This window comes from Centruroides sculpturatus, unplaced genomic scaffold (assembly GCF_000671375.1).
Source record: "Centruroides sculpturatus isolate CEXI.00-Female unplaced genomic scaffold, Cexi_2.0 scaffold74, whole genome shotgun sequence".
In the NCBI taxonomy this organism is placed as follows: Eukaryota; Metazoa; Arthropoda; class Arachnida; order Scorpiones; family Buthidae; genus Centruroides; species Centruroides sculpturatus.
In genome coordinates this window covers 340,560-367,632 of record NW_019384309.1, presented here as the reverse complement: position 1 = coordinate 367,632, position 27,073 = coordinate 340,560, and the positions used below count along the sequence as shown (strand labels likewise).

The following is a 27,073-nucleotide window of genomic DNA, read 5'->3' as shown; positions in this document are numbered from 1 at the left end:
TAGCCTCCTGCGTGCTAGATATTTGGCTGCCCACGCCCCATTACATGAATCAGGAGTAGATTTATAACTTAACCCAACCGACAGGAGAGTACTGGTATGTTTTTATGATAGTTCTGTATATTTGACAAGAGTTTTAAAAAAACTTCATTAAAATATTTGATATATTTATTCTGTATTTATTATGCTCTCCCATTTTGTATTACTAACAGATTTCAATGTTAAACTAGTGATATTATGATTTGGTATGTCCCATCTATAAGTGGATGCAGAAAAAATCCTGCTGAAAGAGCCAGAATTTTAATTAAACAAAAGCTTAACTGAACTAATCTAGCCGAGTACAGTGGGGACTGATTTCTTTGTAATATTAGATGTAATAAAGACAAAAAATTTTCTGGTTCAGAGTGACTGAAAAGTTGTAAATTTTGGAAATTTCCATGGACACCTGGTCCTAAAACGAATTAGTTAGAAAACAAATGATGGACAATCTATTAAGTTTAACATACAGTATGTAGATTTTTACAGCTATTATGAGAAACGTTTAAAATTTACAACAATCCTGTCATGTCCTTTGAGGTATACTAGTGATGTGACAAAAGGAGGCATTTGACATTGACCAGTATCGGCATCCTTGGGATTTGGCAGCTTGCGTGCTTATACGCACTTCACAACTACCGACAGTCTTTGATTCCATCCATTAGTCACTGGTAGGGAGCTATTTGACTAAGTGGATTGTTTTAAGATTTAAAAAGTAAAGAATATTTTATGTTATTTTTATGTACATTTCTTTACAAAGCTATATTTAATTATAATTCTCTTTAAAAGTATATTCATACAATTGAAGAATATTTTGTACCAGGTATGTACCGGTATTTCCACCACACATTTTATTTCACCAAGTAAGTTTTCATTATTTTATTTTTAATTGTAGCTCTTATATCGTGGCTAGTGATTCAGAATGTAATTGTGATATTAAAAATGCATTTAGAGAAGTCTATGGTTTTTACTGGCTTATTGAATAAACGATACAAATGGACCCTAGACAGTGTCGGCCTGAGGCAAGTTTTAGGATGGAGCAAGATCCTATTATGGCGCCCCCCTTGGTTGCCCCTAATTTATACCCTTTAATTTTCTTTACCACTGAGATGCCCCCTAGGACTTAGCGCCTGGAGCGGCTGCTCTGTTCGCCCTATGGTAGGGCCGGTTCTGATCCTAGACCAGAGGTGGCCAACAGTTTTTGCCCCGGGCTGAATTGGAAGGAAAACTTTTTTCGCGGGCCGAACCAGAGGCTGCCCTAGGAAGATTTTGAGGTGGTGTGAGATCTCATTGTAGTGTCACCCTGTAGAGACTAAATTGTAGATAGAGATTACAGATACATTTTTCACATTATTGTGCTTTATCAACATTCTATGCTGTACTTAAGAGATTTGTAATGGAGGGTTAACTCTAAACACACGGTAAGTTGTTGACCTTTTCATCGAGCTATTCAGACTTCACTAGCTAATATTGAAAGATTGATCGCGGGCCACATAAATTCATTAGACGGGCCGTATGTTGGCCATGCCTGCCCTAGACCATCACTGACGCACAATTGACTGATTGTCCCTGGATGTTGGCTTCTTACAGAAACAGCTTCCCTATCATCAAATGTCACAGCACGCCACTGTATTTGATGGTGATAACACATTCAATAACTTACATTACTAAAAATATAACTCATAAAAAAAGGACTGTGAGCATGTTAATATTGACATAACATCAATATTAAGTTTCTAAATTAAATATATATTTATTATTTAATTAAGAACTATTTTCTATAGCAGAATACATTTTTCTTTAGTTTAAAAATAACTATTAAATTAAATTGAAATATAAAAATGTGAATTATTAATCTTAATTATAAATAAAATAACAAAAAGTATTTTATTTATAATTAAGGTAATTTTTAATCTGAATATGTTTATGATTAACCAGGATTTATCTACAAAATTTTAGGTCCAGATCCCAATGGAATAACAGAAGACAAAAATACCACTTTATGTGCAGTGTTAGAAGAAACTGTAAAGAAACCAAAGCCACCATTACCTCCTTTAAGTGGACCTGAATTGGCATCAATGATGAAAATTGGTACAAGAGTTGTTAGAGGTGTTGATTGGAAATGGGGAGATCAGGTATTTAGATTTTTCACAGATAAACACAGTATATTAAGAGTTAGCTCTTAAGCCAGTTACAAATTTGGGCCCTGCTTTTTTCTGAAAGCCATAAAAATACATAAATGATATCAATGAAACCATCAACTTAACCTGATTTGTAGTTAAAGCATTTATATCTAAATTAATAGTTCTGGAAGCAAAGATTGCTTGGAGGTTAATGTAGTGTATCTGGCAACGTATCTATATGGTTAGTGGGAGTTTCATGCTTGAGTCTCGTTCTGGGCCAATACTGGTACCTTTCTTCCAGGAAATTCTAAATTAAATTAAATTTATTATAATTAAATCTAGCATAACTTGGCTACCTCTAAACAAATTACAGTTAAACCTGTCTATAACAGAACCCCAAGGGACCTGAACAACTCTTCTATAGTAGAAAGGTTTTCGCTACATATAAGTTACCTACTGTAGGCATCCCTTGATGCTATTAATAAATTTCTTGATGTTACAGTGTATATCAAAAAAGGTTGTTACAAACTGCATTAATCAAATACAGTGGTATCTTGGTAACTTGATTGAACAATCACCACCTGCTAGAACAAATTTTTGGTTAATAACAAATATTTTTATTTTTATTTCAATTTTTTCATTCATCCATAAGAAGGTTCTCTAAGATAAAAATGAGTAACCAATTTTATCTTACAGCTGCCTACCTTCGTCAGACAAAATTATACTCAATTCAGTTTGTTTTTTCACAATTGAAAAAAAAAATCAAAACTGTATGCGGAACACAATCATCAGCATGTTTTACAACTATTTCAAGTGGATGAAGTGTTTCAACAATACATGTCTGTGACACATTATGATTTGTTGCAAATTCACAAGTTGTTATTTATTAATTTTTAACAATTTCTTTCCATAATTTCTCTTCAATGGCTTTTGGAGCCCATACGTTTTGTATCCTTTAGTTCAAAATTTACCAAATGAAACTTTGAAACCACATTTGGCACATTCGGAGTTTAGAAGCATCTTCCCATACACAGTATGAGTATTTTTTACTGTTTGTAGAGAGTGATATTCTTTATGAAACTTGAAAAGCATGAATAATATGCTTGATGTTCATTTTATCTGCAAACATTTTGACTTTTGATTTTATTCAAACAAAATGTGATGTAAAAAAGTTTAATATAAGCTTCAAAACAAAGAAAACAATCTCACATAGGAAATAATGTGTTAAATTTTACAACTTATAATTACATCACATATTTTTGTCAAGTAAAAACAACTATTAATAAAAATATGCAAAAACTTTTCATTCAAATCCCAATAAAATTACTGTAATACAGTAGTCATATTTTGCTATTCTGTATTGGGTATTTGTATTTTTTGACTTTTTCTTAATGATTTATACATGCTAGGTTTGTAAACTTCTTGTTAAATTTGTGTTAAATCAGATAAAGATACTGATTTTTATGTTTCATGGTCTGATTTTCCTTTCCGTTTACACACAAGACAGGTTCTGCTATATACAGGTTATATACACATGTTATATACAGGTTAATTTACATTAATTTTTGCAAAATTTCTGTTAACGACAAATTTTCGCTATATACAGGTTCTGTTATAGACAGGTTTGACTGTATTTAGTATTTAATTAATTACATAGCTATATTATAGCGTGATAATTTGACTGTTTGGTTTTATTGATAAAACCAACAAAAATTATACTTTTTTGTTACATAAAAGCATACATTTTTGAACTTTTCTGTGCTAGAAATCAAGCCAAATGGCCTTGTTTACCTTTTCATCTAAACTGAATTGTATTACTTTTTAAATTAATATTCTATAATCGTTATTTTTCTGATTAGACATTACCAATTATAAATAGTACTTGGCAATACCTAATGAGCAAAATACCATTCCCAGCATTAACAATAATAAAAATTAACAGACAGAAAGGCAATTGAAGGAAAGTTTAAACCCTTTAGAAACAATTTTATAATTAATTTTTTATTTAAAAGAGAATGTTTAATTTTAATAATACTTTGTTTATTATGAATGAAACTAAACTACATATAAATTTTAGGATGGTCCACTCCCCGGAGAAGGACGGGTAATAGGCGAATTGGGAGACGATGGATGGATCAGAGTTCAGTGGGATAATGGCTCTACCAACTCATACCGAATGGGCAAAGAAGGGAAGTATGATTTAAAGTTAGCAGAACCACCTCCCCAACCTGAATTTGAATCAAGTTCTGAATCAGATGAAGATGAAGGTAATAACTCATGAATTACGACTGAATAATGATAAATACTCATGTATTAAATATTCTTTGAATTTAAAACATTTTAAACTGTTATATATCCAAATATATAAAAATTGCATCTCGTATTTTACTCCATCAGATAAAAACAAATTATGTGAAAACTGGTACCAGTTTTTAAACTAAATAAATGAAACAGAAAGCTAGAAAGAAATCATAACATTAAGAAGTCTAGATTCTTGTAAATAGCTTAAATTTATTTGAGTTTGGACATAAAATGTTTTGTTGATTTTTTACAATCATCAAAACATTTTATGTCCAAACTCAAATAATTAATGGAATTTAAGATTATGGTCCAATTCATTTCTAACTTTACTGAATCTTTATATATAATTTGACAAAACATATATACAGGGTGTTTATTTTAACATTTATCTGGGTGCAAAAGAGATTTATTTGCATAGCACAAGTATATTCATAGCCCGTGGGAAATTAGTTTCACCATGATGTTTACAGTAAAATAAATTAATTCGTTTGAAAAGAGAACATGTTTACATTGCATGGCAGTTCTACTACAATATGTAAAATTTCCTGTCTCTCTAAAGTGCAAAGATAATGGAGGGAAATCATTTAACAAGATTTAGCATAATGTGCAAAGAATATCTGGCTGTAAAGTATAAAGACTAACATCGCATATATTAATACTCAAACAGTTAGCTTTATTTTGCTATAGTATAGTTCAAAAAATCTTGTTTTTGATGCAGCTGGGAAGTGTGTGTGGAATCTACATGCTTGCTTCTTATACAACCTAACTTATTTTCCCATAAAGTATAATCATTTCACATTTATATTGATGAGTGTAAGACATTGTTATGGTGCTTTACGAAATAGCAGACCCAATAATTTTGGCTTTTATGTAAGGACATGGGTGTTGTTTGTTGTCACATGATTTGTGAAGATCATATTTATAATTTGCATTTTGTTCTTATGTTTGGAAGATTGACACAGAACTTCTGCATGATTTTCATGAATTTTTTTAAACGAATTGATTTATTTTACTGTAAACATCGTAGTGAAAGTAATGCACCATTAGCTATGCATACTATCATGCAATGCTGGAAAGATCTCTTTTGCAACTAGATAAATGTTAAAGTGAGTACCTTATATTTAATTTGAAATTAATGCTAAGTTCTAAAATTATAGACAAAAATAAACTAAACTCTTTAATTAATTTTTTATTTTGATAGATTTTCTTGATGATGATAATTTGAAAACACGAATATATTTGAACATGTGCAACCTGCTTTATAGCATATGCTTAACTTTTAATCATAATATAACAAAAAGTATTTTAACTAAGTTAAATTGTGTAATAAAAATAGAACAAAAACAATGCATAATACACAAAATATATTACTCAGAATGACAAAAAAGTTATTGTGCAGTGAGAAATTTGTAATGACATTAATGCTATATATACAGCATTACATACAAGATTTGTACTTAAGTTGTATGTTCTGCATTTATACTTTGCGATAAGTGGCATTACTGTTCACTTGCAGACATTCTAATTTTTGGACTACTTTGTGGATTGAATAATCTTTCAAGGAATCAGGGTCTTCTAGGTCTTGACTCACTCCTCCAGATTTTGAGACTTCTGGGGACATTTTCAGTATTTGCTTTAGTAGAAATATGTAAAATTATATGTAAATACATACTGCAATATCATATGTAAAACTTCACTTTTATTAAAACTTTACTTAAATAATTTTTACTGCATAATAACTTTTTGGACACCCTATATTATATTAAATTTAAAAAGAAAAAATAAAAAGTTTTACATATATTTTTTTTTAAACATTAATTAGTTGATAATACCAGTAAAGTTTATTATGAAATATTGACTCAGTTAAATTTAATTAAAGAATTATTGATCTGTAACAAGAATTTTATATTATCAACATTTTAATCTGTAATTATAATTTATTTAATTTTAGTTCTTCCAGTTTTGCCATCTGCATCTGAACCAGGCATGTTACTTCGTCAATCATGCTTATTGTTGTTAAGAGTACTTTACATAGAGATAGGGATTCATGCCGATGGAGCTCAGAAAGAAGCTGTCAAAATCTCTTCTAGTTTATTACGAACAATTTTACTAATTAGTCATAAGCAAAGAGAAGGTAATTTTTACTTCTAATTAATAGTAATGTGTTAAATATTTTTAATAGAAATATATTATAATACCATACATAATATAAGAANATAAAATTTATAATTTAATTTTGTAAATTTAAGAGTGCTTCAAATATGACGTTAAAACAGGGTTTTATGTCGTTACAAGTGGGTTTTTTAACATTATCTAGTATAGTAAAATTGTGGGACCGATAAAAATTTGATGTTATATTAGGGTTGTCATTACATCCAATGTCATTATAATCGGGTTAAACTGTACTTTATATTTAAAATTTTTTATTTTTGTGGATGCCAACTGAAATAGCTAGAAACAATCTCTAGGATTTTTTACTGTTTTATTGTTACTTTTCTGGCTATTATACATGCAGCATAGGTAAGTATTGTAATTGTGTCAGCTTTTATTTTCAGCATTTTTTACAAATCTTGACATTTTCAGACCTCCAAACTCCCCACAAAAAAAAATAAAAAATATTCTGATATTAACTCCAAAAAGACTATAAAATCCAGTAAAATGGAATGTTTATTAACAGGGAAAATGCTTTTAATCATATTTGATTGCCAATTTTTCATTTAAAAATATTATGTTTGTGTGTGTATGTGTTGGCATCTATTTTGTTTAATAACTTTGGATGGGGAAAAGATTAAACAAAATTTGACATGGTAACATGTATAAAAAGGGCATTGATGCTATTAAATTTTGGAGTATGAAACCCGAGAATGGGAAGATAGAGAGGAGTTGTGAGTATCATATCTCAAGTGGGGTTGAACTGAATGATATATATATATACACACACTAGATACTGTGTTATACAACTATATTCTCTCTTGGAATCTGGTCTGCTAGGTTTTCCAACTTCATTTCCTCAGAATTTGAAGTCTCTGGGACTGCACAGTAACTTTTCAGACACACTGTATATGTGATATTCAAAAAACGAAATAGGTTGAAAATAACATGTTTTTATAAAAAAAAATCTGAAATATATTTCAAAGAATTATTAAGACTTAGTTTAGAACTTAGAATTAGTTGATGTTTGTTTAGATAATAAGTTGTTACTGCTTTTTGAATGATCAAAAATTTCCAAGTTTAAATAATTCATATTCATTTTGTTTACTTAAACAGTTTATCTTATAATAACTGATCTTCCATGATGAATAATGTAAAAAATTTTTATATGTAATACAAATAAACAAATATTATCTTTTTTAGTAATATTTCCTTGGAATTCGTGGTTGGCCGAGGAACAACATCACGAGTGGGCTACTTTGGGTTTCATTCGAAGCGTAGCGACTAGTTCGACTATGTGCTTACACTTAAGTACTTCTCCTTGGATTTCATTATTGCTGAAAATAGTTAATGGAGTTAACCAATCCATGGGCGCATGTGTTTCAATTCAGGTAATTTATGCTATAAATTTTATTATAATTTAAATTTTAAATAAAATTACAGATTTCGAACTTACAGTTAAATTTATTTTTATTTTTTTATTCATTCTTTTAATACACTTACACAATAATTAATTACATAAAGTAAATATTACAAATAGTCAATATAATGACTTGTTAGTTTAAAAACAAAAGGTAATGAATCGTTACTAATTTCCATGTTTTTCAATATTTTACTAATTGTTAATTTCAGTTAATGTTACGTTAGGTTCCAAGATGGCAGCGGTCACCAATTCGGTCAGTGTTTCCGTTCTACCAATCCGGCCAATTCGGTTGCCATCTTGTTTGCGCATGCACATATGTAAACAAGACAGCAAACATCAATGATGATAACCAAATCAAACAATAAACAAATTTTGATACTTACTTTTTCCCTTGCATTTGGTCTCATTTCCTATTTTTGGACCAAAGATGAAAAATAAAAAAATCACCATGCCTCCTGAAAACCATCCATAATTGGACGTAGTGAATTACGAGATTGGATACATCAGTGGTTTGAACAGGATTTGCCTGGAATGCAAGTTTAAACCTATGCGGAACTGACTGCAGCCTCAGCGGTGAGCGAAGCGAGCTGCTTTGGCTGCGAGCATGCAGCGTCTCCTCAGCAGGCGGCACCTGCGGTGCTCTCCCACCTCGTCATCGCTGCTTCGGCCACACAATATCACCTAGGTTATGAGCAGTAATGGATGAAACACTAACCTCCGGGAGGTCCGTTGGGAGCACGAACAGTTGAACGTCACTTAGTGGAAAACTAAAACGTACAAACTTTAAAAAAACACGAATGCCATTCGAAAAGATAATGACATGCACCATCTGTCTACACTGTAATTGAACTCAAAATTTGCATAATTCCTCTTATTTTCCTAGTGGAAATTTTTGAAAAAAAATTGCATACAAAACTGGCAGTATGATAAGCGCCATCTACATTTCATTTCTAAACGCGCATGCCATCGAGGTTACTGGAAGAACCTTAATTTCTTACTACACACATGAAATGATGGATATAATGAAATCTTCATGCTGGTTTTACTAACTGATTTTTAATTAAATTGATTTAATTATTTATGATCATGTAGATTATTGCTTTTAGAACTTTGTCTTCTACTGGTGTCTGACATCTTCCCAATTATTAGTTTATAGTTGATACAATAAACTCCCTCCATTAACTTGGACTAATAGGGATTGAATGTTGTCTGAGTTTATGAAAGTCTGGGTTAGTAGGGTATTTTCTCTGATGGCATGGAAACGAGAGTAGTTTATTATAATCTGCTCTATGTAGAAGTTTTACTGAGCTTTAATAGATTATAATTTGAATTTTTTGTTACAGGAAATGAGCTAAAAAATTTTGACAGTATAGTATAGAGCAATGTACAGTCTTTAGTAACTTATAAACTCTGGTAATATAATGCATTATATCACAAAGACTTCCAGATAATGAAAACACTTGTTTAATTATAATTTTATTATATATGAAGACACTAAACACACCTTGCACACTTATCCAGCAACTAAATTTAATCAAAATAAATGTTTTGATTATATTTACTTGCTGCTGGAAAAAGGTGTAAGGTGTGTACAATTTTTCTGTTTCCATTTAAATTACTGTACAATTTTTTGAAAAAATTTGTTTGAGTTATGTGAAGTATGAGTTGGTGAAGTCTGAGTTAGTGAGGGTTTACTGTATGATTGTGCTAATCTATCTTGTTGCTAATCTATCTGCTTTTTTGAACATAATGGTTTTTTTCCTAGAGAATTGCATAAAATGCTTGTAATATAGAAATGACTAATAAATTATTTGTGTCTTATTATCTATATTGGTATTCTAGGAAATTATTAAATAGGATTGCTAAACATAGTCAATTACATTGAAAAAATAAGATACTGAAGTAGCCATTAAGATTCTTTTCTTTTGAAATTCAATGAGTTCAATTCAAACCATTTTCCAAATATATTGTAGTAGCTTGAAAATATGAGTTTACCTTCAAAAATTGATGTTGTGTTAACTGAAATTTCTTATTAATTTGCAAACCATGTTAGTTCAAGAAATTCATCAATCAAAGGATTACTATGTAACGTTATAGTGAATGTAAGAGTGAATTTCAAGATTCTCTTTTTTCTTCATTAGGTAGATATATCATTGTTCATTGGAGAGGTGCACCTTATGACACAAGTCCTCCAAGTTTCATCTTTTATTTACATGATATTTACAAGGTAGATGAGAACTTAAGACTATATCAGTCTAGTGACTAAGTAAGTGATTAGCATTTTTCCCTATATCAGTAGGAGTCTTTTTCTCTTTTCCTTTTGATTCTCCTTTTTTTAAGGGATTTTGTCAAGTTGACAGCTAGTCAGTCCAGAATTGGGTTGGTAGCTCTCCTTCTTGTCTGCCCTCTTTTCACTCCTGACTAATTTTACTAAATATGAATAATGATCTCTGACTGGTCCATCCAAGCAGAAGCCAAAATCTCTTTGACTTTGTCTAAATCCACTAGGCCTACTTGACAATGTTTTTACATGCTAATTGTACAGTTTAAACAGTTTTTATGCTCTTGTTAACATGCTTAATCCTTTCAAAATATTTAAAATCAAAATCAAGTTCAAATTCAGGATTTATTACAATGACTATAATTATTTTAGACCAAAAAGTTTGCAGAAATTGCTAAAATAATTACATAAAATCATAAAATTTACTTGATTGTTTTCATTTTTTTTCCTTTTAGTTTTAAAGAATGCTAAATATATAAATTATAAATATAATATGTTTAGGTTCAAGCTTTAAGATTACTTCAAACTGTTTTACCCACATGGACATCAGAAGATTATGATAGTGAAAAAGCTGCAGTTATTGACCAAATTTTCAATTTACTTGGACAAATATTAACATCTTGTTCTTTGGATCCAACTCTTCAGTCTGTAGGTAAGAAATATTTCTTTTTATTACTAATTAAATGATTGAAAATAAACAAGAAATATCCAAAATAAACACTGTAATGAATTAACCACATCTAGACGGAGAAAAAAATATGAATTTTATTTGGCTGGTTAGAGAGTGCTTGGCATGTTATATGTTGAAGGAATATAAGAATCCTTTTGTAACTTACTGAGTGTTCTAAGTTATAAAGCTGTCAGGACACTTTTATATGCTTTTCAGTAAGATTCTTGAACTCATCCTGGATATTATTCTCAAACATATTACACATTTGTTTACTAACTGAATGATTGAAATTGTTAATAGACAACAAATAAAATGAAATATATACAAAGAAATAGCTCAAACAACTGGATGCAGTTCAAATAAACCCATTAACAGCAAAAACCACTTTAATAGGCAAACAAATGTTAAATGGTCATCAGGTTTTAATTTAGTAAATTTGAATGGAGACTGAATTAAAACACAATTTTTAAATAAAAGGAACATTAATTTTATAGGATGTGACAGTGTGCATAATAGATGACACATATTGTATTAATTCAAATAAATTATAGTCTGTGCTGTCACTGGGATTATAATTTATTTGAATTAATACATGCATCATCTATTATGCACACTGTCATATCCAATAAAATTATTATTCTTTTTATTTAAAAACTGTGTTCTAATTACAATCCCCATTCGAATTTATTAAATTAAAACCTGATGATGACTGTAACATGGTTGAAAATGTTTCTTTGCCTGTTAAAGTACTTTTTTTTTTGCTGCTGGATTTATGGTATTAGTGTATTTACTTAAAATATAACCCTCATGTATAAACCTTATAGTTACCCTAAGAAAAAAGTTAAGAATCAGACAAAATTATGTTGATAAATGTTTTTAAAATGATGCTTACTGAAAGATTTTATAATAATATATTCATGAAAATGTGTAAAATTTGGCACCATGTTGTAATTTAAGACACTACACTGTTAAATTCAGGAAAACAAAGTTTTTTTATTCAATGTTTTTGACTGTTTTGTGGTCATCATATTTAAGGGAAGTTTTATTATGTCTGATTTGTTATATTTGATGGTACATGGAATAGCCAAAAACACTGCTGAATAAAGAATAATTTCGATTCTTGAACTTGTTTTCTTTTTTTAAATAACATAATAATATAATCAAAATACAAGGACGGAGATACAAGTTATGACTTTTTCTATCTGATTAACTTATTTTTGCATTGATATATAAATGATGAAATACTAAATATTTAAACTCTGTTATTTACATTTTGCAAAAAGCATATTTTGATATATTTACTAATTATTTAAAACAAAATTTATATTGTTTTAGATATTCCTCGTAAAGGACACAGATTTTCAAAAGCTAAAGTATCTTTAACAGCTTCTCACAGCAGCACTATAGCGGAAGAAAGCATTTGTCTTTTACGTCATCTTCATGCACTACCTTCCTGGAATAATTGCATTAACAAATATCTAATCAATCAAATGAAAAATATTGTTGAAAATTCTCATAGTTTTAACGAACAGGTAATAAAGTTTAATTCTGAAGTAGTCATATTATCTATATATATAAAAATGAATGTATGTCTGTGTGTCTGTCTTATGTCCTTCATGCATTACCACACCGTTTATCCGATTGCCATGAAACTTTGGGAAGTTGTTTAATATACTCTCGCGCAGGTTTGTGGCATAGTACGATTGCCATAAAACTTAGAAAAGTTTTTTAATACATTCCCGCAAAGGTTTCTGGCATAGTACATTTAACCCACGATAGATGGCGCGCGTTTATACGAGTGTATCGAGACAGTGTGTTCGATCGATTTCAAATTGTGAAGACCATTTCCCCCTATTTCAAAAAATATCTCTATATATGCATTTGTGAACTGTTATTTACGATATTTGTAATAATTTTTGTTTAATCACTTTATTTTAACTTTTTTTGCTAATTATGTATTCGCTCGAACTTTGTTAAAACCTTAACTGTATCCCGAACAACAACCGAAGTCGTAGGAGGAAATTCGCCTATTTTACCGATCTAGGGATCCCCCTTTTCCAAATTTTAATATCGACTCAAAATAATTTAAAAAGACAAATTACAATAAAACGGTTTATTATCCAACTATCAGAAATTTCACAACATGCCAAGGAAGAGAGGAAGGAGCAATTAAATAATTAAAATTGTAAAGGATTAAAAAAATATATATAAAAATGGGGAATATCGCGCTTCTGACAATCGCTGCGAGTGTGTGGGTTAAATTTGGAGAATGCGTGTTTCTCGCGTGGACAACTGTATGTGACCAGCTAACGCGTCGGAAAACCTTCTGATTTATTCGTGTACGCACCAGACGGAAAAACAAAAAATATCGTGTATCCACAAGCACTCCAATAAATAAATAGAATTGAAACGACACTTTGAAATGTTTTACCGATGAAAATGAATAATAATAATAAGTTTCAATAAAAATAATAAAATGTAAATTGAATTTTATCATAACGAGTTTGCTTGAATTTCCTTTCTTCTGAGATCGCAGCAATGCGCAACGGGTAAGCTAGTAATGTAATAAAAATTTACTTTGTTGAATTAATTTTCTAAAATTACTATTGAATTAATTCAATAGTCATTTTTAATCTGAATGCATGCTTTCTGCTACAAGGAGGAACATATAGTTTCACTTTTATTTTTTGATTTGTTATTAATTTTTAGACAGGAGATATAATTTTGTAGGAAGCAAATAATTGATACAATTCAATAAGAACTAATCACTCAAATAATAATTGGGGTAGAATATATTTTACATAGCCAACAGTTTGGCCTCACTCCAGGCCAAACTGTTGGCTATATATTGCAAGAAGATATTAGTTTTCATAAGAAAAATAATGATTTTGTAGCAGAAATCATGTAACACTATAATTGGAAGACTGAATGATGTATGTTGAAACTTTTTCATCTTTGCAACTAAACCTTATCCATGTTTTAGTCAAAATTTTTGCTACTTTTGGTTTATTTTGTTCCTACAAATAACTTTATCATTGACATTATGCATTGTTAATTAGATTTTTTTGAGATAAAATTGTCATTATTGGGTGATAAATAATAATATAACGTAACTGTGTTCGGAAATTTTGAGCACCTTATATTTTATTTTAAGTAATGAACAACTACAAATCAGTTTAATTTCTTACATTAAATTATTTTATTTCTGACATTGAAGATTTATCCACATTAAATATAAATGTCTTTAATTTGTATTTTGACATTGAATTAATACATTAAATGGCAATAAAATTATGAATTATTGTGAAAATATGATTTTTAAATCTAGAAATATTCTTTTGATGTACTGATCATTCAAGAAAAGACAAGTAGATGAAGGAAAAAATTGTTTGTGAGCGCCAGGGAGGTTGGGAGGAGTCCGCTCCTTCCGGCCACAGGTTGGTGACCTACTTTCTTGTCAGGGATGGTAGTAACGTTTGGTTACGCGTTACGCGAGTGGAGGAGAGTCGGAGGGGTTGACGATAAGCTGAATTTGTGATGTTTCTAGGGATTTTTAGATTCAAACCCCACTCCCGTGACACCAATTTGTGAGTCGCTGGGGAGGTCGGGACACAAATTGGATTGAACGATTAAGACGGTCCTTCACTTCTTGTTGACCTGCTGAATGACACTAATTAGAAGACCTTGTGCCCAACTCGCACCACCTTGCAGAAAGTAAAGCCAAAGTATCCATCCGATACTATCACAGAGGTATGAAATATTATTGTAAACTCCCTCTATCATCCGTGAAGTTGTGTAAAATTTTATTTAATTAGTTAGGTTAAATAAACCGTTGTTTGTTTTTAAATGGTGTTGTCACTCGACTTTGCTCACGTCTTATCGTCGACCCCTCCGACTCTCCTCCACTTGCGTAACACGTAACCGAATGTTACTACCATCCCTGACAAGAAAGTAGGTCACCGACCTGTGGCTGGAAGGAGCGGACTCCTCCCAACCTCCCTGGCGCTCACATGTTTATTAAATTAAATTGTAACATTACATGTGTATTTCTCTAATTTGATTTAAACTATAAGTACTTGATTCTATCATATATCTAAAAGTCAGATTATTTTCAGGCTAAAATTATTTTAATTAAATTAATTAAACTACAGAATTTAGTCTAGAGGTATGGAAAAATGTTAGATAAGTTTTCAAAGTTGATCTAGTATAATTTTTATTTTAATCTTCATTTTTCAAATTGAGTTTTATTTTACTTTCTTCTTGTTAACTGGAACCATATTATTTATTTATTTTTTACATTATGAATTCTAGATAAACTTTCCATTATTAACCAATGCATGATTTAAAAACTATCTGTATTTAATTAATTAAAAGAATATCCAGACTGCTGGTTTTTATAATTTCATTATGTTCCAAGAGAGTTACAACTTCATTATAATCATTTGTTTAATTTCATAATGTGTTTTGGAATTTTGCATTCATCAGACTATTAAACAAATATAAAATACATTTAAAAATAAGTGCTAAACTATATGCGAATAGTAAATGAATAAATATACACTTACTGAATGAAGATGTTCGAACATTTTGGACTGATGTTAGCAACATAAGTATTATACAGATAACACTTTTTATATACATCATACTTTCGAAATTTCATTAATACAATAGTCTCAAGCAGTAATACATAAAAATGTTTTATAGTAAAAAGAACATTCAAAAATGTTTTAACAACATTTATCACTATCAACACTATGACTGTAAAATGACACAAAATCTTGCAAACTTGCATTTTAAAAATGCTTAAAAACCACATAAATATTATCTTCTCTGACCTAACAATTTCCTGCTTGGACAGTGTTTGCAGTTTGGATCTTTGACCTCCATTTGTTTTGATCCTGGACATTATCTGGAGCACGAATGGCATTTAGATCTGTATGGAATGTATCATGCCATCTTTGTCTTGGTCTTCCAAGTAGTCAGCAATTGATTATTTTGAGATTTTAAGCTGTTTGCCACAGAATTGGGAGCTGTTCGGAGAACATGTCTGAACCAGCCTAGTTGCCTTTCACATATTTTTAGGTCAAAGGAGGCAATGCAAAACTTCTTTAAAAAGCCACATAAATATTACAATATAACTAATTGACAATAAGTTCAGTATTGATGTATCAAAACATGGTCTCAGCCACCATCAACAACACAATCGGATGATTTATGGTGATTTACATATGTAGAAATTACTAATTTCTATACATTGATCATTTACTCTTTTAGTTTCTCTACTTACGTAAGAATTTTCTAAAAATTTCTTTTTAATTAAATATATATATATTTTTAAGTATTTTTACTGATTTTTCCTCTCTTACAATTATTTTTAACATGTAAATATACTGACAAATTTTGTTTTATTTTTACCATAGCTAAATGTTATTTTATTCTGTACTGTAATTGTCTACCTGTTTCACCTATGTATGAATTCTACTTATTACAATTAAATTTATAAATTACTCTTGCTTGTCTATTATTTAAGCTATCTGTTTTGTTTATATTTCTTAAAAGTAACTATTATAAAAGATTGTAAGAAAAATAATTAAATTTATATATTTAAACAGATAAATTTAAAGGACTTTTATTTGTTTAATTATTAATTATTTTAAGTAATAGTAATAAAATTAAACTAATAAAGAATTTAATATTTCCTAACAGAGTGAAACCATTCCATTTTTAAAGTCTCATGTATTGGAAGTGGCCGTAATGGCCGTTCTTGGAGGTGTTGACAAGAGAATTCGTCTGGGAGGAAACGTCATTCACGATGACATGGGAATAGGAACTGTTGCCAAAATATCTCCAAATGGAAAGATTTCTGTTCATAATCATAATCATCATTCTATCGTGAGATTTACTCTTAATCAGTTAAATATGGTAATTGTCATTTTCTATAATATCTATATTATAAAGCTAACTCACATGTCACCTAATGACTGACTGACATGGCATGTTTGAATAGAAGCAGATATATTATAGAAAAAAAAAAGGTTCATTCAAAAGAGGATCATAAAAATCCGAAATTTCCAGAAGCAGTTTAGAATTCCGAAAGTAGTTTAGAAATTATCAGATGTTACAGTTTAATATTTCATGTTTATACCAGAAAATGAATAGTTGATTTTAAGCATCATCTGCCGATATTTGAACATAATTATTAATGTCTTCCATATTTTGTTTTTGTTTTGCTTTACTATTAATTATTTTTTATATAATTTATTATTTATAAGTAATTAATCAATATTGTTTTTATAAAGTATCAGTACATAGATTGTAACAAAGGTAGAGAGAATTATGAAGTTACACAAAACCAAGGCTTCAAAAGTATTGCAGTGAGGAGTAGAACTACATAACATACACAATATATAGGAAAAGTATAGTTATTTGAAGAAAGTATGAAAAGAAAAGTTATTATTGTCAAAATGTAGATATCATGGAAGTGGTTAACAAAAGAAAAGTTTAAGAGAAATTGCTGAAATGTACTCTAAATGAAAAAAAATGAAAACTGTATAAAATATAATAAATACAACTAATTTAATAGTTATTTTAAGTGAATAGCTGGATTCTTTATCAAGCTGTAAGCCTTTAAGCTTTTTTTAAAGGCTTTAATAAGCCAGATCAGGCCTTTAGCTTGATAAAGAATCTGGCTGTTCATTTGGCATTTGAATGCATTATAGCTGAATAAAAAATTCAGCTGTTTATCTGATATTTGAAAGCCTTATAAAGAATTCATCTGTTTGTTTGATATAATAAAATAAGAGTTCTTCTTGAAACTGTAAAGAATTGCTTAATAGCTATATATAATGAAGCATCAACCATTGTCCACTACAGGTTTTAAAGAATGAATTTGCATTATTGACTATAACATATGTTTAACATAAAAAATTAATTAAAAAAATAGAATATTGATGAAAATTATTATTTTAAGTGACCTTTACACTTAATTTTTAAATGATAAATAAATAGATATAGTGTTTCCTAACCTGGAATAAGCATACCTCTAAAGATATGAAGCAGGTATATGGTACATAGGATATACTTTAGGGGGTATATGGAAAAAAATTCAAATGGTTGTTAAATATAATTTTAAATCAATAATTTTTTTTAATTTAAAAGTTTATACATAAACAGTTTAAAACTTTTTAAACTCAAATCCGTAACAGCTGCTAACAGTAATATTTTTACAGACTTTATGATATTTTATATTACACATTTTTAAAATTCCGAGTTAAGTTACTTTTAATTTAATTTTTTTTCTATTAACTAACTATGTGTTTATGTTACTAAAATTAGTACAGCAATACTATAAATTTCAATTTAATAATAATAAATCCAGCAATGAGTAACTTCCATGGCAAAAAATTGTGTGGCACCATCTGTAATGAGATTTTATTTGAAAAAGCTTTTTATATTTATATTAGTAATTGTTATAAAATGTCTAAAAGCTTAATTTTGAGGTAGAGATGACTTTTATTAAAAATTGTAAATGCTAATAAATTGGAACCTAGTTAACTCATATTGGTTTGGGAAAATATTCAGACTTTCAGTTAAATGGTTTCAAGTATTTTGAGTTATTTAGTTTTATTTAATGTTATGCTAGATGATTGGGAAAAGAAAATGACTTCAAGTAAATGCTACTTTGAGTTATCCAGGTTCAAGTTAACCAGGTTCCACTGTAACAAGTAAAATCTTCATTAAGTCCAATTCTACTCGAGATAAGACATGACCCCCTTCTATCTCCTCACCTTCTGATCTTTAACCACCAAAATTTAATAGCATCAATGTTTCTAATACACAAACCTCCTTTCAGAATTTCAGAAATTTTTGACTAAATGCACAGGAGTCATTAAGCTTTAAAGTGACTTCCATATACACACAGTAACATTCATACATACAGAAAAATCTCTCCAACTTTATTTTGCATTTCTCAGTGTTTCGAGTTTCCCAAGTCCTAAAATATAAAAATCTTTGGGGCAAATTTTTTTTTAATCAATTGCCATACTTTCCATCTATTATAAATAAAAGCTAGGAAAGTAAAAATGAATGATTATGGAGCAACCATTGAGAGTCACTTGACATTTAACTATACTTTCATTCAGGAATGCACAAACTAGAAAAGTTGGGAAATGCTAAATGGTTTTCTAGAGGCTGAATATTTGTTATTAGTTTCTGTAAGAGCCAATTGATTTTGTATGAACAAAGGAACAAAGACTTGAATAACATATTTGAGAATGAAACTTAAATGCTTTGAAAATGTTAAAATAATATTAAGTTAAAACTTTTTGGTTAATTAAAGGTATTTTTAAGCATTTTCACATCGTAAGGAGTTAAAAATGTATTCACTTTCATTTAAGTTTTCTCTGTAATAATCTGTTTTGAGAAAACAAAATATCACAGAGATCGCTTTGATTAGATTTTGTTTTCTGGAATAAATAAATAAATTAATTAATTAATTTAATATATGATTCTATTTAATGCTAGAAGTATAATTCCATATTTTTACATTAATACATAGTCAATTTTGTTTGATTAACTTTATTACATTTTAAGTTCTTTGTAGGGTAGAAAGTATTTTTACGTAAAGAAAATTATATAAGTAATTTATATTATTTTCAGCAGGCTCCACAAACAGAATTTAAAATTGAGAAATTACCAAAATCTGAAGAGCTGATTGGAATTTGGACTCAGTTGATTAGTTTAGCTGGAACTTCAACTTTCAAGTCGGAACAGGATATCAAAACTTCATCGCACAGCATGACATCATTAAGTATTGATGGTTTGTATTGTTTAATGTTATATTTGAATTCTTCTCATCGAAGAAAAATGTAATGTGAACTATGTAGTCACTTTAGTTTCATTAGATTACGTACTTTTTACTTTAAACATTTAAACTACTAATCAGTTTTCAAAAATTTATTACAATAATATTCAAGAAATACTATTTTATATGTTATATGAGGTATTCTGAATAAGAAAGAGTGAAGAGAAAAATTGAAGAGCATTTTCAGTTCAAGGAGATTCCTCAGGATTGAGGAAATCTTGAAAAAAAAAAGTTAAAATCCTTAAATATTATTATATTATTGTATCAGGATAGCTCAAGTAGTATAGAATCACCTAAATTATTTCATCATTTACCAAGATATAAATCTATTTCTTAGTGAGTATCAGGCTTTTTATTAGTGCCAGATGCCGTCTGGTGATGAATGTCAATTCTCTTTTGAAATAAAATCTTAGGCATGGTTCTGGAGGCTAAAAATAATTTGAAGCATAATTGTAACCATATTCTCTTTTCTCTTGTTTGTTGCTGTTGATTCAGCATGATATAAGACATCTCTCAGCACTAATATCTCAGTCAAATGCATAATTTAATCCTGCTATATCTGGATAAAGTTCTTTTGTGTTTTATATTGAATATAAAATGAGAACTGCTTTCTATTAGTAATTAGAAATTCAAATACAGATTCTCAAACTAATTTGATTGAGTTTTTGTAAACTTAATACAGGGTCTTCCAAAAAGAATTCTGCTATTTTAAATTCTTTTGTGATGTAAGACTTAGAAAAAATTTTTAATAAGAGTTTAATTAATTTTAAAATTATAATTTTTATTCTTTAATTACTAATTTATTAATTTTTTTTAAACAGGAAATAATATTAATATCAAACTTCTTCAACACCATCAGAAACTCTTTGGCTTAATTAAAGCCACAAGAATATTATTCAGCCACCAGGAATTATTACGTGATATTCTTAGCCAACCGGTTATCACAGAGAAACAAATATCAGAAAGTAGTACAAATTCTCTATTGGAAAAATCAAATCATAACTTGAGTGAAACAGAAGAATCAGAAATGGAAACAGTTCTGTTAATTCAACAATTGATGGCCACTGCTACTAAACCATCACCATTAAAAACAACTTTTGGAAGAGAAGAATTAGAGGTAATGACTATGATATAGCTTTTTTTTTCTTGAATACTTTATTAAAAATTATTTAATTATTATTATTATCATCATCATCTAATGAAAATGACATAATTAACAGAAATTATAAATCCTTTTTCCATCTGACAGGTTATCCTTAAAGTCATAAAATGTCCAAAACATATCCATTCCTGAAATTGAATTTAAATGCATGATTTAAAAGATCAGAATATTGTTTTTCTGCCATTTGTGAAAGTGAAATATCATTCTTATCTTTTCATATAGTTAATGTTTTTATTTTGTAAACTTTGGTTTAATAACTTCATAATTACTACAAATTAGAAGCAATGAGTACATTCCAGTATGCACCAAAGAGTGCATCGGTGAACCGCAATGTAATAAAATGTGTTCTGATATTCACTGACCAGTTCATTGGTGCAGCGATCAATGCACATCACACTCATCAGGCTGTAAATATGGTGAGCTCTGATGAAGCAATATGACTGCCTCCATGAATATATTATTTAACATCATCCTTACTACTTACCTGTATTAACCCAAACTTATTTTGTCAGAATAAGTCTGCAAATGCCAGTATAGTGCTATTTGCTTCTACTACCTTATTATGTTGCAGACATTCCAATATAAACTTATTAAACTGTTCACCATTGCATCAGTTATGGTTGAGACTGATACATACTGGACTGTACCATTCCAATAATGTAAGCAAATTAATGATAAATATGTTTGGATTTTAAAATATTCAAATTTGGAAGTTATAAGAAAGAATTTTTAAAAGAAAATTTAAAGCATAACATGAAGTTATTTACTGAATTATCTGTATAACAATGATTTTTTTGTAGACAAAAGAATTGGAAATTTTTATATATGTTTGGTGAAAAGCATAATTTCTACATCTTTTATAATCTTTTCCAATCTCCAATTTTAATTTTTGCATCTCTCATATAATTTTGTTTGGTAAAAAACTAAAGAGGATAAAGATTGACTTTCAGTTAATTAATTCAAATGATCAATTTTTTGTTGGCCTTCCAAATATTCTGCTAATTCATCTAATTTTATTTGATATTTGTCAACAAAAATGTAAATATTTATAGAATAATAATATTGAGGAAACTTTGCACTTAAGTACTTCCAATATAGATATTTTAAATTCATCAGCAACTACAGACTACTCATAGAATTCTTCAAAGATTTATAATCTGAATGAATCCTCCAAGTGCTGCCTTTCACTATATTTTATAATCCGATAAATTAATTTACATCTGATTAACTGGTCTCACCTATGCTTTGAATAGTTTTAGGTTTATAATTCTGTTTGTAAATACAAAATTTTATTTATTATATATAAAGTATCAAATACTCTAATGTATAAAACATTAATTTTTAAATAATATGTAGCACATATTTTCAAAGAATATGTGTAATAAGTTTTTCTTTAATTTCCAGGTGTATAAAGTTTCATTTTTCATTGACAGATTGTATAGGGACCAACATTTTGACAGTGAATATATATGTTGATTCCTATAAGTTCTGTTAATTACAAAGAAACATGATACTTTATCTGCAAAGTTTGTTGAATATAAGCGAGGTTGAGGCCAAAGTTTTAAACACGAAAACGTGTATGTCGGACATTCAGTGCCGCTTTCCTGTAAGCCTAGAAGTTTGACATTGGTGTTTAGATAGTCAGTGGAATCATGTTCGACATTCCAAACATCATTGTCAAACTTCTAGGCTTACAAGAAAGCGGTGCTGAACATCCGACATACACGTTTTCGCGTTTAAAACTTTGGCCTCAACCTCACTATAATCTTTGAAAATATCTACTGTTTGTTGTTTGAAAGTAAATTTTTTTTTAGTAATTTCAGACATTTTGGACACACTATATAATAAAATTCTTATGTATCTGTACAAAAATCTGTTAATTAATCAATCTTGCTAGATTCTTTATAAATAAGTAAACCAGCCACATTTAATATTATTTGATATATTAAAAGACAGATTTCTGGATTATTCTTAGAATTTTAATATTGATATAAATTGAATTAACATTATTCAAATTATTGGTTATAATGCTTATTTTTTAATTTCTGATTTCAGGCAGCAGCTTTAGCTCTGACTCAGTTCCTAATTGCAGAAGTGTCGAAACCTTTTTCTCAACCATCAACAATAGTTAAAGACATTACAAACCACAGTCCAACAAGTGACGGTGGCAGTAGCAGTGGAACGACCGATCAATCTCCCGAAAATCCGATACCTCATGTTTCTACTCCGAGACCTCGACGTAACCGTCCGAAACTTCGTACTCCTCCGCCACCACCGCCACCTGCTGTACAACAGTTAATTGAAATGGGATTTCCCCGTAGAAATGTAGAAATAGCTGTTAAAGAATTGGGTAAGAATATTTATATATATATATATATATATACATTCTATAGCATGTTTGAAGTTTGGAATAAGGCTATTTGCTATGCATTGGGTTTCAATTGATGTTTATATTTGTATCTCAGTTTAAGTGGCAATTTTTAAGACATACTGTATCTAAATTCTTAATAAATTATCATAAATTTAATTATTAAATTTATTTATTAATAGATTAACCATTGCTTTTATGATATTATACATTCCAGTCGTTAGTTACAGTCATCTAAGTATAATCTGGTAAAAAAATTCCAGATGTGTAGTTATTTAATGTAAAATCATACTTTTATTGATGTAATTTCAGCTAGAGGAACAGATATGATTCCGAGTCCAGAAGCTCTTGTCAGTTGGCTCTTAGAACACCAAGAACAAGTACTTAATTTATCAGAAGATGAAAGTTTTACTTCTTTAGATGGATACACAGACTCTGATTCTTTTTCGGAAGATTTAGAAGATATAGATTCACAAGAAGTATAAAATATTATTATTTTTGTTTTTGTGAAGTATTTAGTTATTACTTACCCATTTGTAGGAATTGTTAATTGTTAAATTATTTATCAGTTTAATTATACATAAATATAATTTACAGCATAGTAAATTTAATGACTACAGAGTATTATCTACGTTAAGTTAACTCTATTGGCTTAAATATTTGAGTGATTACTTAATTTTTCCTACATGAAATGAGCAGTTACTTATTGTGACATCATCTCAATGTTAGGCTGCAACTTTTAACCATATTTTAATTTTAAAAAATTACACAACTTTAGGTCTAGATGAAAAGTGTGTATAGTTAATTGGGACCTCTATCACTAAGATTTTCATATGTGGTCTGGATTTTCATCTGTCTAACTTCATTCTCGAGATTAAGGAAAGACAGACTAACGACAGTGGGAATCTGTAGGTTTGCAATTTGAAAATTGCAGCCCAGTAATAAATACAGTGAGATGTTGAAGATCTGGATTTGTTCGTCAAATATCCATTTATCTATGGCCAAATCCATATTTTTAGAGGATGAACTTCAACAAGGAACCAGATGAAATGGATGAGCATTCATTTAACTTCTTCATTGATGTTTGTTAATGTTGAAGTTAAATCCAGACATTAAATGGATGAACATTAACAAAGAAGTTACCATTGAAAGGATTAACCATTTCAATGGTTTGTTGATTTTCTTTCGGTTATGCATTATTCATGTTCTAACAATGAAAGGTGACTCTGCAACAGAGAATGTATTTTATGTTTTGTATATAATTTCAAATTAAAATGGCAGATTGTATATTTCACAAATTTAAAATATCAAAGAAACCAAGTAGTCTTCATTCTTCCATCTTGTCTAGTCACTAGCAAAAAACTGTTTTTCCTCGTAGAGGCGACCTTTTTATTGAGGCTATGCCTGTGCAAAATTATGTAAAACAGTTTTAAAAAATCACTAGTAATAAGTTGAAACATTAAAAAATACATATAATTTCAAATTAAAAGGTCATCTCTGCAAGGAAAAACTGTTTTTTGCTGGTAATTGGACAAGATGGAAGAATGAAGATTAATTGTTTTCTTCAATATTTTTAATTTATGTTCTGTAGTTTTCAAAGTCAGAATCAGTCTTCATTGTGCAACAAGAATACTTGCCTTACAATGGTGGATCACTTTGAAATTGTCTGTGAAACTCAAAAAATCATCAAAAATTGTGTTGCACAATGATGACTGATTCCAACCTTGCTGACAGCAGAACATAAAATGCTTTCTTTATGCAGAGCCATCATTTTTGATTTTTGTTTACAGTGCTTAGAGACAGTAGACAAAAAGATGTTTGTATACAGATGATAGATGAAACTTAGACATTGTCTCTGTCAATTGGTGTAGATCACATACTTATTGGTTAATAATTAACATAATTTCAATAATTTAAAATGGTAGTATTTTTTTGGAAGACCCTATATTGCAAAGATACATGTTTTCAGGATCAGTTTTGATAGGTGTATAGTGCAGTGTTCTGCAACNTGGAACAGTCCTTCTAAAGTAACTTAAATTTAAAATATAAAAATAATAAAATGTAAATTGAATTTTATCATAACGAGTTTGCTTGAATTTCCTTTCTTCTGAGATCGCAGCAATGCGCAACGGGTAAGCTAGTAATGTAATAAAAATTTACTTTGTTGAATTAATTTTCTAAAATTACTATTGAATTAATTCAATAGTCATTTTTAATCTGAATGCATGCTTTCTGCTACAAGGAGGAACATATAGTTTCACTTTTATTTTTTGATTTGTTATTAATTTTTAGACAGGAGATATAATTTTGTAGGAAGCAAATAATTGATACAATTCAATAAGAACTAATCACTCAAATAATAATTGGGGTAGAATATATTTTACATAGCCAACAGTTTGGCCTCACTCCAGGCCAAACTGTTGGCTATATATTGCAAGAAGATATTAGTTTTCATAAGAAAAATAATGATTTTGTAGCAGAAATCATGTAACACTATAATTGGAAGACTGAATGATGTATGTTGAAACTTTTTCATCTTTGCAACTAAACCTTATCCATGTTTTAGTCAAAATTTTTGCTACTTTTGGTTTATTTTGTTCCTACAAATAACTTTATCATTGACATTATGCATTGTTAATTAGATTTTTTTGAGATAAAATTGTCATTATTGGGTGATAAATAATAATATAACGTAACTGTGTTCGGAAATTTTGAGCACCTTATATTTTATTTTAAGTAATGAACAACTACAAATCAGTTTAATTTCTTACATTAAATTATTTTATTTCTGACATTGAAGATTTATCCACATTAAATATAAATGTCTTTAATTTGTATTTTGACATTGAATTAATACATTAAATGGCAATAAAATTATGAATTATTGTGAAAATATGATTTTTAAATCTAGAAATATTCTTTTGATGTACTGATCATTCAAGAAAAGACAAGTAGATGAAGGAAAAAATTGTTTGTGAGCGCCAGGGAGGTTGGGAGGAGTCCGCTCCTTCCGGCCACAGGTTGGTGACCTACTTTCTTGTCAGGGATGGTAGTAACGTTTGGTTACGCGTTACGCGAGTGGAGGAGAGTCGGAGGGGTTGACGATAAGCTGAATTTGTGATGTTTCTAGGGATTTTTAGATTCAAACCCCACTCCCGTGACACCAATTTGTGAGTCGCTGGGGAGGTCGGGACACAAATTGGATCGAACGATTAAGACGGTCCTTCACTTCTTGTTGACCTGCTGAACGACACTAATTAGAAGACCTTGTGCCCAACTCGCACCACCTTGCAGAAAGTAAAGCCAAAGTATCCATCCGATACTATCACAGAGGTATGAAATATTATTGTAAACTCCCTCTATGACTTTTTCTATCTGATTAACTTATTTTTGCATTGATATATAAATGATGAAATACTAAATATTTAAACTCTGTTATTTACATTTTGCAAAAAGCATATTTTGATATATTTACTAATTATTTAAAACAAAATTTATATTGTTTTAGATATTCCTCGTAAAGGACACAGATTTTCAAAAGCTAAAGTATCTTTAACAGCTTCTCACAGCAGCACTATAGCGGAAGAAAGCATTTGTCTTTTACGTCATCTTCATGCACTACCTTCCTGGAATAATTGCATTAACAAATATCTAATCAATCAAATGAAAAATATTGTTGAAAATTCTCATAGTTTTAA

General features: G+C 29.3%; 1 protein-coding gene across 2 annotated transcripts in view; it reads left to right on the top strand.

The window, feature by feature from the left end:
* The window catches only part of LOC111620603 (E3 ubiquitin-protein ligase HERC2-like), a 124,590-nt gene that overhangs the window by 27,640 nt on the left and 69,877 nt on the right, over window positions 1-27,073 (top strand). The window contains exons 17-27 of one of the 2 annotated variants that reach the window (XM_023362572.1): window positions 1,993-2,168; window positions 4,234-4,423; window positions 6,409-6,591; window positions 7,812-7,999; window positions 10,814-10,964; window positions 12,318-12,514; window positions 16,689-16,904; window positions 19,641-19,800; window positions 20,667-20,962; window positions 23,063-23,357; window positions 23,688-23,854. In XM_023362572.1, coding sequence (XP_023218340.1) covers window positions 1,993-2,168; window positions 4,234-4,423; window positions 6,409-6,591; window positions 7,812-7,999; window positions 10,814-10,964; window positions 12,318-12,514; window positions 16,689-16,904; window positions 19,641-19,800; window positions 20,667-20,962; window positions 23,063-23,357; window positions 23,688-23,854 — 2,219 coding nt within the window. The remainder of the gene's footprint in view (window positions 1-1,992; window positions 2,169-4,233; window positions 4,424-6,408; window positions 6,592-7,811; window positions 8,000-10,813; window positions 10,965-12,317; window positions 12,515-16,688; window positions 16,905-19,640; window positions 19,801-20,666; window positions 20,963-23,062; window positions 23,358-23,687; window positions 23,855-27,073) is intronic. The other variant, XM_023362577.1, reaches the window with a different exon arrangement.